Source organism: Protopterus annectens, chromosome 11.part0, assembly GCF_019279795.1.
Source record: "Protopterus annectens isolate FY-2018-M chromosome 11.part0, PAN1.0, whole genome shotgun sequence".
NCBI classification, from domain to species: Eukaryota; Metazoa; Chordata; order Ceratodontiformes; family Protopteridae; genus Protopterus; species Protopterus annectens.
In genome coordinates this window covers 1,561,079,081-1,561,097,352 of record NC_056745.1, presented here as the reverse complement: position 1 = coordinate 1,561,097,352, position 18,272 = coordinate 1,561,079,081, and the positions used below count along the sequence as shown (strand labels likewise).

At 37.1% G+C, this 18,272-nt stretch overlaps 1 protein-coding gene across 1 annotated transcript in view; it reads right to left on the bottom strand.

The window, feature by feature from the left end:
- STRIP2 (striatin interacting protein 2) overlaps nucleotides 1-18,272 on the bottom strand; it is a 1,652,725-nt gene that overhangs the window by 683,823 nt on the left and 950,630 nt on the right. The window contains exon 8 of the mRNA XM_044088838.1: nucleotides 13,463-13,590. Coding sequence (XP_043944773.1) covers nucleotides 13,463-13,590 — 128 coding nt within the window. The remainder of the gene's footprint in view (nucleotides 1-13,462; nucleotides 13,591-18,272) is intronic.

Here is an 18,272-nt window from a genome sequence, read left to right as displayed (position 1 = left end):
TGTATGGAACTAAAATATTAATGGCAGCTTTTGCTGATGATCTGAATATTTATTGTGCATCTCCAATATCAGACACTGAGAAGATATTGAAAGCAGTTAATGATTTTTCAGAGGTTTCTAACTATAAAATTAATTTGGGGAAAACCAATATATTCCCTTTAAAGACACCTAAACCTTTCTCATTATTACCTTTAGTGGGGCAGGTAACATTCAAAGATAACATTAAATACCCAGGTATTGTGTTTTCCACAGATAATAAAGATTTTTATAATAATAACATTAAAATAGTTTGGGAACAAATAGTTTCTGATTTTGTGAGATGGAAAAATTTGCACTTGCCAGTATTAGCAAAAGTTACTATTATAAAAATGAATGTATTGCCACAGTTACTGTATATTTTTAGGTCAGCCCATTTATCCCTCTCAAGAACATTTTTTAAACAAATTCATAAAGATTTGGCTAAATTTATTTGGGAACCAAAGAAAACTAGGGTATCTTATGACAAATTAATGACTCCAAAAAGTACAGGAGGTCTGGAGTTGCCTAATTTTGAAATGTATTATCTGATTGTGAATTCTAATAGGATTTTAAGAATGGCCAATCATGAGATATTTAGTACTAAGTGGACACCAACTTGGCTAACCCTGAACTATGAATATATTTTAAAGTTGAACATTAATCCCAAAGCAATGCCCTTTTTGGGTAAAGATATTCTGAAGGTATATGGGATTGTGGAACACATTAAAACTGAAATATTATTTTACAGAGTCTATTTCAATCATTGGATTTACTTCAGCATATGATGGTCTTTCATCCCTTTTACAGGAACCCAAATGTAAAGCTGAACAACCAATTAATTGATCTAAAGAAGTTTCCATTAATTGTTAATTTAACTATGATTTTATTTTATTTTTATTTTTATTTTACATTTGTTGAACGGGATAGTCCGACTGGATGCATGTCCATTTTCAGCGGAGGCCCGGGGAAAAAAGCTCCAAGGGTAAGCAGATACAGCATTACATAATACCAGCATTACATATTACAAACAGACTATTTACAGAGATTACATAAGTAAGCAAGTTAAACAAGTTCCACAGGTTACAGTTAGTCCTGAGCACAAGTCAGGATTAAATTAAATTACACAGTAAACTGGTTAACAGATTTTTACACATTCGAGTTAGCCTGGCTTGATACATTGACATAGCCAGTTAAGTGACAAATGTTGTTTGAGTCTAGTTTTAAATTGACCTAAGGTGGAAAGTAAGGTAATATCAGCTGGAAGAGAGTTCCAGGATCTGCTTACACAGTTTGCAAAGAGAGAATCACCGGCTGTGTTATTAATTTTGCTAGTCTGAATTAGTAGTTTGTTAGAGGATCGAAGCGGTCTAGGATTGTTATAGGGGGTGATAATATTTTTAAGTGCAGGAGTATTGTCTGGATTATAGAGGATTTTATAGGTCATAATCAGTTGGTTATACTGGATTAGGCTAGGTAGTTCAAGCCAACCAAGCTGATTTAGATTGATGCAATGATGTGTCCTAAAAGGCAGCCCAGTGGCAAACCTGGCAATGTGGTTGTAGCAAATTGAGAGTTTGTTAAGGACAGTCTTGTTCAAATTCGAGAGTAGAGGGGATGCATACAGAAGGGTTGAAAGAAGGTGAGAGCGAGCTATGGCAATTTTAGCTGGAGGGGTTAGGAAGACTTTTATTCTGTAAAGTGACCCTAGTTTTTTATTGATGGTTTTGATAGTTTGGTTAACATGTAGATCAAATTTGAGATTATTGTCTATGATATCACCTAATAGTTTTGTAGATGGGTCGGGGAGATTACTGTGCCATCATTTGATTTTATGGTAAAGGTGAAAGCGGTAGACCTACGTGTTGGTGAAAATAACAGCATTTTAGTTTTTTTGGGATTTAGGATCAGACGATGTTCAGAAAGCCAGTTTTCTATTGTATTAAAGGTGGTCTTGGTAGCTGACCATAACTCTACTGAAGATGTGGCTGAGCAAATCAGAGTAGAGTCATCAGCATATTGGATACAGCTGACTTTTGGGATGACAGTATAAAGGTTGTTAATGAAGATGGAGAACAGCAAGGGCCCTAGTATAGAGCCTTGTGGTACTCCGAGGGTGTTAGGTAGAAGGTTAGAGAGTTTGTTCTGCCAGAGGACAGCCTGCTGTCGACCATTCAGGTAGGATTGAAACCATTGGAGGGCTCCAGTATCTAGACAGAATGTTTGCAGGGTGTGGATTAAAAGTTGGTGATCAACCATATCGAATGCCTTGGAAAGATCCAAAAAGAGGGCTGAGGATATATAATTATTGTTGCAATTATGGTTTATGGTGTTAGTAAAGGCTAGGAGGGCTGAAGTAGTGCTGTGATGAGGACGGAAGCCATGCTGAGTGTCTGCCATAAGGCGATTTTGGATTAGGTGGTGCATGAGTTGTCTATGAATACATTTTTCCATAATCTTTGCAAGTGGAGAGAGTATAGCTATTGGCCTATAATTGGAGAATTCAGTAGAGCTGCCTCCTTTGTGAAGTGGGATTACATAGGATAATTTCCAGATGGTGGGGAATTTTAGCTTCTACTATGGTTCGATTGATTAGTATTGAGACGGGGTAAGCAATAGCATCAGCTGATTTTTGTAGGTACTCGGCAGGGAGTTGATCAGCAGAAAGTGTAGTGGGTTTTAATTTTATGATCAAGGTACGGATAAGTGAAGTGGCGACTGGTTGGAAGCTGAACGCAAGTAGGTTTCTAGGGGTGCTACCTTCAGGACCAGGGGAGCTAGGAGGTAGTTGGCTAGCTAGGGCTTGAATTGTCTCAGTAAAGAATTGGTTAAAACTATCAGAAACATCTTCAGGGGTTTTATCAATAGTAGCAGCAGGGATTGGGGTTGAAGTTTGTCCAGGATGTAGTAGATTATTTAAACCTGCCCAAAACTTCTGAGGGTTATTTTGATTTACTGTCTGTAAATTACAGTAGTATTGTTTTTTGTCTTGTAAAATTGATTTTTGGTTTCGTTCCTGGATTGCCTGTATTTAATGTGATCTTGAGGGTCTTTAGAAGAACGCCAAAGCCCATGCTTTGTTTCTAAGGGTAATTTTGAGTTTAGACTCTATAGAAAGCCATGGTGCAGTTTTTGCCTTGGTTCTCTTTGAACGAACAGGTGCATGCAAATCAAGGATCTCAAGGAATTTGTTGTTAAAGTATGCTACTGCTTCCTCTAAGGGGAGGTGTTTTAGAATAGACCAATTACATGAGTTTAGTTCTTGTTGGAATTTGGCAGGGTCAAAGTTTTTATTGTTTCTAACCTTTCTGAGTAAGGGTTGTTGGGAATTAATGGTTTTGTGCTTAATTACATATGTGAGAAGGTGATCGCTTAGGCCATTAAGGAGGGTACCAGAGGTGTACAGTTGGGGGTGACTGTTTATGAGTACCCAGTCAAGTATACTTTCTTTTTGGTTGGGTTTACCTATCCTGGTAGGGGTAGATATGATTTGTGTAAATGCATGCAGGTTAATATGGGTGGTTGGGGATTCTAAGGAACAGGTGCCCCAGTCTATGTTAAAGTCTCCAAGTAGTAGGGTTTCTTGGGGGTAGTGACATGATAACCAGTGCAGGATATCTTCAAGTGTAGATATATTGTTACCTGGGGGAATGTACATACAGATGATATTAATGCATTTATTTTTATTAAGTTGCAATTTGGTGGCAAGAATCTAATCTGAGGAGGTTGTATTACATCTATGGTGACATTCAACTCAGATTTATAGAGTACAGCTACCTCACCCCCCTTCCTCGAAGCATGATCCAGCCTGTGTATGTTGTACCCAGGTGGTAACACTTCATTGTCTTTAGTGTTAGGTTTTAACCAGGTTTCAGATAAACAGAGAATCTCAGGGGAGTGGATATCCAGAAGTGCATGCAATTCATGTACCTTGTTATTAATGCTTCTAATATTGAGATGACAGACTAGGAGAGAGTTAGTTGGCCTATTAATTGTAGGTTTGTAGCTTAGATTACAAGTAGAGGGGGTATGTGTATCTGAAGTGAGTGGGCCAGGGTTGGGGTGAATATCACCACCAAGTATTAGGTAGCGTCTATACTTGGTGATGAACTTCAGGAATTTGTTTATTAGTTTGTGGTAGTGTTTGGATCTAGAGCTAATGTGCCTGGGGTTGAGATGTTGATAGACTGAACAAAATGTTGGATAGGATCTGGTACTGTAAGTATGGTTGAAGGTGGAAGGATTTACAGCTGGGGTGATAGTATGGCCTTTTGGGACCTGAAATCCTGTAAGAAACTGGTTTTCATACAAGGTAAGGAGGTATGGTGTGAACAAGAGGGGTGTGAACAAGAGGTGTAGTAAAGAGGAGTATATCATTATATGTGATTCAGCTAGTGAGTGAAGGAACTGTTTTACCTGGTGATGCAACACCAGAAGATAGAGTGGTGAGGTAAAGGTACTGGAAGGGGGGATGGGAGAATGCCAGATGAAAGCTAATAGGTGCTATTAAATGTAGGTAGTAGAATAGGGGTGGGTGGAATTATCCCAGATGACAGCAGATAGGATCTAGAAAGTGGGGGAGTGGCTATAGTACTATAACTTTAGAGGTACTGGGGGTGGGAGGAAATTGGGGGCAGGGAGGGGAGCGAAGAGAGCCCGAGCGTAGCGAGGGTGAACGTAGCGGGGCTACTGCAATTTACAAGGTTTCCTAAGGTGTCCTAAAGCTATAAGGTAAGTATTACAGCTCTAATGTAAGAGTCAATTTACTGCAGTTACAGGGGAAGGAGGCAACCACTCAAGTAGAAACAAAGAGCCCCATGGCTGACCAATATGGTGACCTGCTTAATTACAAAGCACTGTAAGTGAAAGTGATTGATATATATAAACATCTGGATCGATCGCCCAACCAAATAAGACAAGAATTTAATTTACCTAAAAATTACCTGATTATTCTTAGACAGATTAGAGAATTTACTATAAGTTACCTCCAAAACTTTAAACTGGATGAAGAGACTATAAATAAATGCTCTGAGTTGTGGCAAGCTCTCCAACAGGATACTAAATGTATAACAGCAACAAATAAATTAATTAAAGAACTTAAATTTCAAGGTAAAGTTTTGTTATCAAATTATTGGGAAGAGAAAATATTATTGACAGATAAAAGTAATATGTTAAAGGCAATTGAATTGACTATTAAATCTACTTCTCTTCAAAAACTGTTATATACCCAGCTGATGATTTGGAATAATACATATTATACACGCCTTGCCCTGCATAAATTTAATTCTAAAAACTCTGCAACATGTCCATACTGCAAAATTCAACCGGCTGATCTTCTTCATATGTTCTGGAGCTGTAAGTGTATATACAAACTGTGGAATTCCCTTAAAATTCAACTTCAGAAAGCGGGCTACCAAAGTGCAACACTGTCTTGGAAATTTATGATTTTGCATATTCCCCCGAAGGAACTTACCAGATCACAAAGTATAGTTCATATTAATATTTTCTTACTAATGAAGCTTTATATAGCTTCAAATTGGCTAGACCCAACTAAAACATCATGGCAAAACTTCAGAGTGTTGGCGACAAAACATATACTAGCTCATAAACTACTTTTAAATTCACTTAGTAAGGGTATCAATAATCCGAAAATTTGGGAACAGATATTTAATATTATATTAGCATAAAACTTTTGAATTGAAGGTAGTAATAATCATTGCTATATTTGGTGAGAAATGTCTAATCAAACTGTTCAATATTGGAAACTTACGAATTATTCCTATGTTTTTCTTATATTTCTAATGTCTTATATGGAAGCATTCTTGTAAATATTGTATATTGTTTGGTGTGATTGTTACAGTGTTAGTAGTTTCTATTTTATAATTTTGTATGAAAAGTATATAACAATAAAGATTTATTATGGAAAAAAAAACTGTTTTGTATAGTAGGTGGGAACAATAGCTTTTTATCATGGCTATCCATATTATTTTTGAATGTGAAAGGCCTTCAAAGGTATAGATAAAAAGGAAGCAGCACCGAATTATATTAAGAAATACAGACCGCAAATAACAACACCACAAGAGACACATTTGGAAATAAATCAGCATGTCAATTTGACAAAGAGAGGATTTCAGGATGGATATTCAGCAGAATATCAGAGACAGAGGAAAAGGGCAGTAATTATACTAATTGCTAGAGGGACTCCAATACTGATAAATGAGGAAAAAAAATACAAAAAATGGTAGATTTGTGGTAATAAGGGGCTACTGGTAAGGGAGGATGATTACAATGGCATGTACTTATCTTCCACTGAAAACTGCTATTATAGAGCTTAAAAATGGGAAAAATAATTAGCTTTTAGCAAGAAGTATTAGTTACAGGTGGGGACTGGAATTTGATTTGCAATACTAAGGATGTATCAGGGGACAAAGAGCAATATAACAAAAGAGGGTAGATTTCTGAAGAAATTTATGAAAATATTTGGTATGGAAGATGTGAATTCAGTAGTAGGAACTCAAAAAGAATTTACATATTATTACCCAAGATACAATAACTGTGCTAGACTAGATGCAAATTATATTTTACAGGAATGTGTAAATTTAAATCAAAAGCTTTGACACACCTCCAATAACTATTTCTGATCATGCACCAATAAAAACTAAAATAAAAATACAGGGTAATAAAATAAAATAAGACACTGGCACTTTCCCACCTACCTGTTAAAAAAGAGAGGAATTTATGGAATGGGCAGTGTAAATTATTTGTGCATTATTAGGGAAGACAGAGATATCTTCAGAAGTTATAGCTAATGACTAGGATAAAACCAAAATGGGAGTTTAAAAATAGGGTTGAAATAAAAGAGAAAGAGACATGGTTAAGAAGTAATATTACTTAGTGGGGCTGAAAAAGGTTAAAGTATTTCAAAATAAGGGGAATCTTGCAGATCAAGGTTAAGCAAGTGCAGAGTGCTAAAGGGAAAATAGGGCAGTATCTGGATAACATGCATGATTTTAGAAAGATTGCAGTTAAGCAATTATTTTTCATTACAACTCCAGAGCACAAAAACTTTCAGCACAATGACTTGGGGAACAGAACGTTCAAAGGGTTTTTGCCAAACTTAGGGAACCTACAACAAGAAAAATACCCATAGATCCTGTGGATGTTTTAGAGATATTCCAGAAATGTTATGAACATTTGAATAAAGCAGAGAAATGTGCAAATCAAGAAAAAGTACAAATGGAAATATTTATGGAAGACATAATTATGCCAAGGTTAAAAGGAGACAAGGCTAACAGTTAAGATAGGAGGTGATGAGATAAAACAGTGATGTATAATCAGTCTTCAAAAAAGTCTCCAGAAACAGATTGTAAATTGGGAGGGAAGAAAGTGACAAAGATCTGGAAGATTCTGTTTAACAATATTTTTTTTCAGGAGGGGAAGCACAAACATCTTAGAAGAAAGCTGTGGTGGCTGTGCTACCTAAAGATAGCAAAGAACCTTTAGACTCAGCTTCATATAGACCCATTTCAGTTTTAAAGACATAACTATGAAATGTTTATGTCTATACTAGCTAAAAGAATGGAAAAGGTGTCACAAGTTTTTAAACAAGAAACATCTTTATTAAATTATCACTTATAAAATAGGAAATCATACATTTATATAATTCAAGGTGTTGACAAAAATGCAAAATATGGAAAAGTGTGGTTTTGTGGAGGGGAGGCAAACATTTGATAACATTAATAGAACCATGATGATCCAGAAAGAAGAAGAAGAATGTAAGAAAATACCTCTGTTTTTGGTGGGTCTTGATGCAGGGAAAGCATTGACAGAATAAGCTGGGACTTTATGAGTAGGGCATTGGAAGCATTTGCATTCTCTGATACAATAATAAGGTTAATTTGGAAGATATATGAAGGATCAAAGGCAAGAATTAAAGTGGGAGGGTTCCTCTCAGACAAGCTGTGTTTGAAAAGAGGAACCAGGCGGGGGCATCCTCGTTCCCCTTTGTTATTTGCTTTATATTTACAGCCATTGGCAAAGAAAATAAGGGACTCAGAAATATAAAGATATAATTGGTATCGTAATCAAGAAAATTTGACTTTATTTGCAGATAATACTATTTTGCACCTGATAACTCCAGAAAAGGAAATCTCAGTGTTGTGGAACATTTTGATACAGTTTTAAGTCTATTTAGGATACAAAATTAATGAAGATAAAACAAAAGATATAGCCTTAAAATGTACCCACACAGGAACTGGTTCTGCAATACCCATATTTATGGGGATATAATAAGATGAAATATTTAGGAGTATAGATTAAAAAGGCTTCTGTTACAGTAGCTAAGGCTATGTGGGAAGAGACTAAATGAAAGACCATATAAAAACTTACAACTAGAAACTTTTATTTATGGTTATGGATAGTAAGATACAAGAGGTGAAAATGCTTTCAGTCCCTTTAGTTTTGTATATGGGTCAGACATACTTTTATCAACCCGAGGAGAAGCTGTGGACAATAATTAATCAAGAATTGAAGGAATTCATCTGGGAAGAAAAGAGGGCAACAGTTAAGTGGGATAAGCTGATCCTTCCAAAAGAGCAAGGTGGTTTAGTTTTACCTGATTTGAAGGGATATTTAGAGCTATACAGCTAAGGTTCATATATGAAACACAAGCAGAAGGTTATAATTTAAAGTGAAAAGGGATGATGAAGAAGGAAGGGGGAAGTTCAAGAAACAGAGAAAGTGGGGTTTTGGATGCAGTTCTTTAAGGAGAACAATAAGAACCATACAGAATATTACATTCATAAAGTAGCACAAAGTATTACAACAACTAAGTCAATATGAGAAAGGAAAATAGAGATTATTGCCAACAGGGATGACTGCAAGTAGGGGTATATGAAATGGGCAAGAGGGGGTTTGAATTTACTGGGGAAACCTGGGATAGGAATCAAGATACTGGAAGCAAATAACTCAAGCAGGAAAGGTAATAGAGTGCGATGAGGTCAAGAAGACATTTGGATTGTAAGCTAGAAACTGCCTTCCCCACCAGGGCTTGATCTCAGATTACAGGCAAAGAGAAATGGGCAGGGGGATTTAAATGAAAGAACCTGCTCTGGCAGAGTTTTTAGTTGAATCTAGAACAGAAGCAGCTGTTAAAATAGGGATGATTAGTAGGGCATACAAAATATTGCACAATAACTATAAGAATCATTCAGAGGAGGTTGGAAAAGATTGGGAAGATAGACTGTTAAAGCAATACACAAAAAAACAATGAGAAGACACATGCATGACTCCCAAGTATGCAACCAAGTCCAGGAGATTTAGGGTCTTGCCTGGAAGTGTTAGCACAAATATTTTATACCCCAACAGACTTCAAAGAATTTTTCCTCAGGTAGATAGAAAATGTTGGAAGTGTGATGGAGAAGAAAGACGCAACTGGGAACATTTGTGTTTGGAGATAATGAGTTGCTAGATTACTCTCTCAGAAATATTAGGTGAGCAAATGGCTGTAAGTAAGGAAATGATTATTTTGAGCTGGGATACAGGATTTGAACTGCCTAGACATATACGGCCTTATTAAGTTTAATTCTGTTTGCTGCCAATAAATCAATTACTAGAAAATAGAAATCAAAGTCTACACCAACTGTATTCGAGATAATGAATATTATGAAAGCGATAAAATAACTGGAAGAGGGATCTTTAAAAAAGGAAAGGAGCAAATTACACAGAAGCAAATGGAAATTGCATAATAATGCTCAGGAGGAGGAGCAGTAAGGTTTAAGGGAAGGCAAGAATTTAACAATTTTTTGTAATGCTAGACTGATGATAGTAGCAAAGAAAATGTATGTGATGTATATTGTATTTAAATGGAAAAATGTTAAAATGGTTTGTCTTCTTTTATGTTAATGTATATTTGCCCATATCTTAAGTGATAATTTAATAAAGGTGTTTAACAAAAAAAAAAGAGAGACTGAAAAGAAGTAACTTAGAAAAACCTAACATGAGAGGTTGGTAGAAAACTCTCTAGCTGGTAGTATCTGGAAAAGTTACTTTGAGAAAACAATATCTAACTAAGGCTTAGCAGGACTATATAATAACAAAGCAAAACTCTATTAACAGAAAAAAGACACTGCTTGCAGATAAGGAAAGGAAACTATAGTTATTAAATTGTTGTATTAAACCAATGTATAAGAATAAATGTGCCTTGTTTTTTGTGTAAAAGTAGTAGCATACATGTGTATTGGAGGTCAGAAAGGTTAAGGGGTGCTGATGCAGAGTCCAGAGCTGAGAAAGTACAAAGAACTGTTTGGAACATGTGCAAAGTGGACATGGCAATGAATACAAATGACATTTACCAAGATAGTGTTGGTGCAAAATTAGAAGGCACATTACAGTCTAGTACATTTTAAAATAATTAGGTGTGCCATGATAAGGGATAAACGGAAGGGAGGAAAGGAAATCTTTTATGCAAAGTTTTAAAGTAATGTCGTTCAAAAAGTTTAAATGTACAAAGATATGGTGGTGGATTTAAACACTGAAAAATTTCCTAGAGTTAAAAATGTCTTAAATATATTTTTTTTCAATTATTTATCTTACCACATGTAGAAACTAAATTCTAGTCCTCTATATGAGTTGCTTAGTTTTGTGCTTACCAAAAGCGTTACCTCACTTGTACCCTTTCATCTTCATTATGTGTTAAAATCAAGACAGTTAATGCTCTTATGATGAGCAAGGTGCTATTACTTTGAAGACAGATTTACAGAAAAATGGCCTGCATGCTGTATGATGGGCTGCACCAACATACAAAATAAATAGGTACACAGGGTCAAAGGTTACTACTACAAGGCAGTCTGAACAGCCATACAGTCTAGCCATCATCTCTGAACAGCTATATAAAGCCTAGCCATTTTCTCTATTTACCTGTTTAGTTCTCTTCTTGATAAAGGCCATAATGATCCTTAGGTGAATTTATGTGAACCCATCCAATGATCAAAACTTAACTTGAAGGAGTCTAACATGCAAAGGAAGTTTATTCCAAAGGTAAGGAATTCCTTTGGTATTGAAACTATCCCTCCAAGTTAATAGTTTTGGAGCAAGTGTTCCCAGCACTTCCAGTGCCTCTGCGGTGAAGAAGATCTAGTAAACAGGGTCTTCCATAGTCCAGAAGACAAGATAGTGATCTCCATAAGGAGTTGATATGAGACAGAAAAAAGAGTGAAAGACTTAACCTAACCTTATAACTTAATCAAAATCAAGAGGCTGGGCTGCCTAAGTGTAAAGGTCAAGGTCAGAACATTAGGAGATGACTATCTAGCTCTTGCAGGAGAATGTCTGTGCTGTTATCAATGATGGTACCCAGTTTGCAGTCATCCACAGACCTGGTCAACCACAAATCTTAGACATCTGTCTTCACATCAGAGAAGTAGATACCACAGAGAAAGGGACCCATCACGGAGTCCTGGGGGACTCCGCTTGTGACTAATCTATTAGATGAGAAGATATCATCAACTCTCACCCTATTTGTATGATCAGAGAGCCAGTTAGCTATACACTGAGTAAAACAGGGTCTAATACTTAGTCTGGTAAGTTTATCAACAATGTGCATGGTGAACAATGTTGAATGTCTTGTGAAAGCAGAGATAAGCAGCATGGAGCGAATGACTCCCACCAGTTCTGGCTTCAGTCACATTCTAAAATAGGTTAACCAAATTAAACAAACAAGACCTTCCCTTTACAAAGTCATACTTTGTAGGGTGGAGGGTTTGTGTTTGTAAATGGCTTAACCATCCAGTTGATTACACACAGGCTCACGTTTTAAAACACCTATTAAAAGTTAATGGCTCAGAAGTTAATAAAAACTCTTGTCAGTAATGAAACAGTTAAAATTATTTCTGAGGTTATACTGATTTTACCTTTTGACAGCTGCAAGTGCATGAAAAGTCCAAGTCAAAATTTTGTTACTAAAGAAATGCAGTGAGAATTAAATATGTTATTCTGAAAGCAAAATACGGTCTCATTTCTTGCCCGAGTGAGAAAAAAAAAGCTCACTAGGACTCTGATTCATTTTCTTGGTTTTCATTTTCCTCTGTTTCTAAACATATACCACACTATAAAAAAAAAAGAGAGAGAGAGCGGGCTGTGTTCAGGAACACTGTACTCTAGGGGGGGGGGGGTCTGGGAGCAGCTGGAGAGTGTTAACCAAAAGAAGACAAACATCCGACTACTACTGCCTCTGGTGTAAACCATCCTGACTACTGGGCAGCACACAGTAGTAATGCATCAGTAGGCTACATACACACAATACAACATCCAATAAAGTGCTCACCACAAAGCACACATAAAGTAGCATGGAATCTATGGCGTACAGCTACACTCAATCAATACCTGCAGCACAGTTTGCAAACATGCAGTCATCCACAGGTGAACCTAGGTGCAGTACCATGGCTCTAAAGATCTATGTGAAAGAATCTGCACATAGTCTAACATTGTAAGTCTAATGTCAAACTAGCAACAGACAGTCTACATTAATAATGCACATGTCCTGACCACATATCCATAAGACAATCTATCTCATAGTCATCTGGCAGTCTGGCACATTGTGTATCCTCATTCAGCATACATCACAGCTGCTACAGGACCATACAGTAAACATGCTCTTGTGGTTTGCCCTTAGAATGTGCTATAGGACACATTACTAGTTCACATCCATGAATCACAAGTTGGATGTCAAAGTAAACCACATCAGTACGACTTGTGGACAGATACTGCATGGTTGTATTATGTACACTGGTTTGTATTATTCTGAGACAGCACTTTGCAATGATGCTTTTCCAAAGAGCCATGTCTGATGCTTCTTGTCACACTGGCATGTTGACACTTTTTTCAGTGGGTTGACTCCTATCATCTCACTCAACATTCCCCAGTTCTGCTATCATACCCTTTAAATACAACTGTCAAACTTAAGCATTTACACACAGACAATCACTGATCAATGGACTACCCACATGTATGCAGGGTTCTAAACTCACCAGTGCACTATGGTGTAACCTGTATGATTTTTTTTAAGTTAGTTCACACTTTCTAGCAAAATAGAGTTGTACACTTAACAAGTTTGCCTGTACTGTCCTAGTCCAGAGTGTATACGCAGTCTTAAGGAGGTCTCCAGCAGCATGTCCTCCTCCCTCTTAACTAAGAGTCCACAAAGTCTACCTCATGCTTGCTGGCTGTTTATTGCTGAGATCCTGCATTAATTCTAAAAGTAATTTATTTCATGCACACAAGCTTTAAAATACACATCATGCTCCTGATTACTTTTTTATTTAAACAAGACTGCTACACCTATCTCTTGTTACAAATTTATGTGAGGCACTACTTCATTCCCTAATTGGAAAAGTCATATAAACACTGTTACAGCATACTGCAGGGGAGAATGTGCCACCACTTTACTTACCAGCACTGTTTTCCAAAGTAACAGCAGTACCTTCTTCATTGGGAAGTGTGGAGCATGTCCACTGCAAAACTTTGTTACCATAGTGAAAAGAAGAAGGGCAAAGGGTTCCTCACCATGTGTTGGACAACCTGCAAATCAAGTCAGAAAACCGTTATGACATAAATATATATTTACAACATATACAAAAAACGTACCATATTAGTGATGCCAGTGCCTCACATCTTTAAGCAATGCTCCTATAAACCACATCATTTTTCAATACCCTAGTTTCATAATACAGATTACCACATTTTGTGTCAACTTTTACCTATGATGAATACATTTGTGTGGACTAAAAGCAGAGAGCCATACGTCACAGTGATAAAGGGTATGCCTGTATTACAATACAACTGTACACCTTGTCACATACTATTTGGTCATTCAGGGAGACATTACCTGAGTACCTGAGTTCCCATTAGTTCCAGATAAAATACTTATTTGTCAAATGAAAATTGCAACATATTAAGCTACAATGACATAATTCAACAAAACAGGATCAAGAACTATTACACAAACATAGGTATAACGACTTCAGGAGCCCTCCTTTTTGGGTCAATGACTGGGGTCATCCTCTCCAACAATCACAAGTAAGTTCTTTTTGTCAGAAACTCTTGCACTAGGGGTATGTGTGCACAATATTGGTGCATGCAGTGATGTCACACATTGACAATATTAGTACGCTTAGTCCCTCAACCTGCCAGCTCTTTTCTGCCACTTTCACAATTCAGATCTCAAGCCTAATGTGCAACTGTGGTCACTACCTACATCTGATACCTAGAAACAGGTCATCTATGTATCACTTTAACTGTCAAGTGATTGCCAAAACACACATCAACACAGTATGCACTGCCTTAAGAAGGAAAGTAACATAAAACACTGCCAGAAATGCCAGCAGCTCAACTCCATAAAAAAGCAAATAATGGAGAAAAGAATGACCTAACCCTTACAAAGAGGATCATATTTTGAATTATGAAGACCTAACCTCTACAAAGATGATTATATTTTGAATTATGAAGACCTAACCCCTACAGAGAGGATCATATTTTGAATTATAAAGACCTAACCCCTACAGAGAAGATTATATTTTGAATTATAAAGACCTAACCCCTACAAAGAGGATCATATTTTGAATTATGAAGAGCTAACCCCTACAAAGAGGATCATATTTTGAATTATGAAGACATAACCCCTACAAAGACGATCATATTTTAAATTATGAAGACCTAACCCCTACAAAGAGGATCATATTTTGAATTATGAAGACCTAAGCCCTACAAAGAAGATCATATTTTGAATTATGAAGAGGATGATGGCAGACAACAGCTGCACATAAAGACACCAGTGGGGGAGTCTCAAGCATAGCCCTACATCTCAGCTGAAACACTGTTACAGGGACCAGGAATGTCAGGAAAAGTCATAGCCAAGTCCTCCTACAGGTAAGTCCAATTCTGAAACAGCTCTCCGGTCCATGCATACACTATGTGCATCCTCATTTAACAAGACTTCAAGCTCATTCTGAAACAGCTCTCTAGTCTCTGCATACACTATGTGCACCCTCATTTAACAAGAGCTCAGGTTCATATCCATCCCAAGCTTTGCAGATGATAAGGTTCTCAAAGGAGTTACACTACACTCCCATTCCTTCTGAGGGGTGCATTTCAGAATGTAGGTGACAGCTATTCCCTGGATGCCTGGCTGGAATTCACAGTTGACCAGCTTGATTATGGGGAGTAGTCTCAAGTTCCTAGTCAAAGGTCAGAGTACTCAAGATAATTGACTTTCCATCTAAATTTCCCCTCACACCCAGCAGGATCTCATGACCCAAATGAAGAGATGGTCATCGGGTCTACCTGCATTGTGATTTTAATTGAGGGACTGGATGTCAATCAAATGTTCAGAAACTGGAGGAAGAGTGAATTGCAGTTGTGATAATGAACCCACAGGTAACATGGATTGATGAGAGCATCAGGCTTGGTGCAAGCCGCTACTGTCCTGTCATGCCTTGGCAGGTGTGATTCCTCTCACTCAGTATCCAATATGCATCCATTGCACACATGTCCCCATATCAGACTATACGTAAGCTTGTTCCTGGAGATGGTGAGGGTGGGAGTATCTCCTTCAAATCCAGGTTCCTAAAGGTCATTATCTACAAGACAGATAAGAACAGTGAACTTTCTCTAACCCAATTAGCCTCCCAACATGACCTTTTCTTTAAAGAAACCTTGAATTTCATTAAGTCCTCTATGGACTGTCTAATGGCCTTCACTCTTTCCCCCCAGAAACATCTTAATGTGTATCCAAGAAAGAAGGAGAAGCATTGGGTCATTTCCCTGTGGAATTGGTCATGCAAACAATGGGTCCTACTTATGCAGCAGGGGAACTGGTCACTGAAACAATGGGTCCTACTTTTGTAGCCAGGAAGGTCAGACTTTGCTCCTGCAGCCACCAAGAAAGACACCCTTTTCAGATCCCAAATGAATGGACAGTCCCAGATGGAATCTTATGAGATTTTCAGTCCAGAAAAGTGCCCAACCACTATAGCATTCTGCCACCTTTCCACTAGACAGGGAGTCTAACTCTAACAGATGTGGTAACAAAGTATGCATCTCTGCCATACCAGAGCGTGAGCCCTCAACTAGTCATTTCACCTGTCCGAATTCCAGTTCTCCCTCGCAAATCAGGCACAGTTACTTTTCTCCTCCTTGAGTATGTGTGAAAGTAAGAAGTGGTCAAGTTTCAGTCCACAGCTTCAGTAGTGGACTTTTATCTCCAGTGCAGTTCTAAATGCACTGATGCAGTAACTAGGGACACAGGTTCAGACACATGTTCTGTAGGTTGTCTTGACACAGCCTAACCTCCCTTAAGAAGATACTTAGAAGCTCCATCTTAGATGCTTAGAAGCTCCATCTTAGATGCCTCTTTCAAGAGCCCATTTAATTTGCCCAGCCCTTTCAGAAACTGTTGGAAGACCCCTTGAAGAGGAAGTAAGTAAGTTATCTCTACTGTGGAGGATGTTTGTAATCTCCATGCTCTCTCTCTCCCTCTCTCTTACCTCTGTCTCTACCTACTCTGTGAATAGCAACAGAGGAAGAAGCCTTGTCACAAAGGAATGAGTGCACTCAAGAATCACAATCTTGCCCCATCTTATGCTGAGTCACCCAACAGGATTAATAAATTACATTTGTGTACCAGCTTAGTCTGACTGAGCATAAACTCCTTTTGCAGCAAACGCAGACCTAGGAAGAAAAGCTTCATCAACAACATATATGGGCTCCGGACGTTTGCTCAAATGAGCAAACGACCGCAACTGAAACAGCTGGGCATACTTACGCGAAAGTGCTTTTCACCGAATAAGCACTTTCTCGTAAGTATGCCTGTTGCCGAGGCTGTACTATGGTGCGGGTAAGGGAAATTTCCCTTTTCCCCACTGTAGTGCAGTCTCAGAGGGAGAATATTAAAGTAGGGGGGTGTGGGGGGCACAGCTAAAATGTTAATGTAGTGGGGTTTTTTTGTAACACGCTTTAACAAAAGCACTTTTTTGATAAAAGCGCTTTCATTAAAGTGTGTTCAGTTATTATGGATTCGGACATTTGCTCATTCAAGCAAACGGCCTAGATCCATATATATATATATATATATATATATATATATATATATATATATATATATATATATACACACACACACACACACACACACACACACACACACACACATATATATATATATATATATATATATATATATATATGAATAAAAACAGACCCAAATGGATGAAATGTGATTGAAAACGATGTCGCTATCAAATTCCAGATGACAAACTCAAACAGTCCAAGCAAAAAATGCAACTAGCAAACGCTAGAGTTTATTCAAAAAAGTAAAACGTTAGCGCTATCGCGGTTAACCCGCTTCTTCAAACGTTACAAATACAAAAATCCAATCAACATATATATATAAAAAATTTTAAAATGCTTAAAATACGTAACTTCCCTTCCATGTCCATGTCACATCCTATAAACAGGAATGCTACTATTGTTTAAACAAGCTCGTTCAATTAAGTAGATATAACTAAACAAATGTAGCTTCTTATATTGAACACTCTCATGATGTGTACATACAATAAGATGAAACATTGTATATAAAATGTTGTTTTAACGTCTTCTGAGACGATGTAACAACTCATGTATCTGTCTAAAAAGCTTTAATGTATATTCGTAGCAGCCTGAATGATGAATAGTAATAATAAATAGTCTGAACTCAAATAATAAATAACTAACGAAATACCAGATAATATTATCTGTAAAAGTTACGTATTTTAAGCATTTTAAAATTTTTTATATATATATGTTGATTGGATTTTTGTATTTGTAACGTCTGAAGAAGCGGGTTAACCGCGAAAGCGCTAACGTTTTACTTTTTTGAATAAACTCTAGCGTTTGCTAGTTGCATTTTTTGCTTGGACTGTTTGAGTTTGTCATCTGGAATTTGATAGCGACATCGTTTTCAATCGCATTTCATCCATTTGGGTCTGTTTTTATTCATACAATTTTCGGGGGTTTGGTTATTGACGTTTCGGATATATATATATATATATATATATATATATAGACATAGATATACATATAGATACAGATATATACATACAGATATACATGGGATGCATTTAGAATGCCAAACTTTCAAAATATTGAATCCAAATGATCAACCCTCAAAGGTTGAAAGTCAAAACTTCGACCTGCTTTTTTATTAGTTGTAAAAAAGCCAAAAGTAT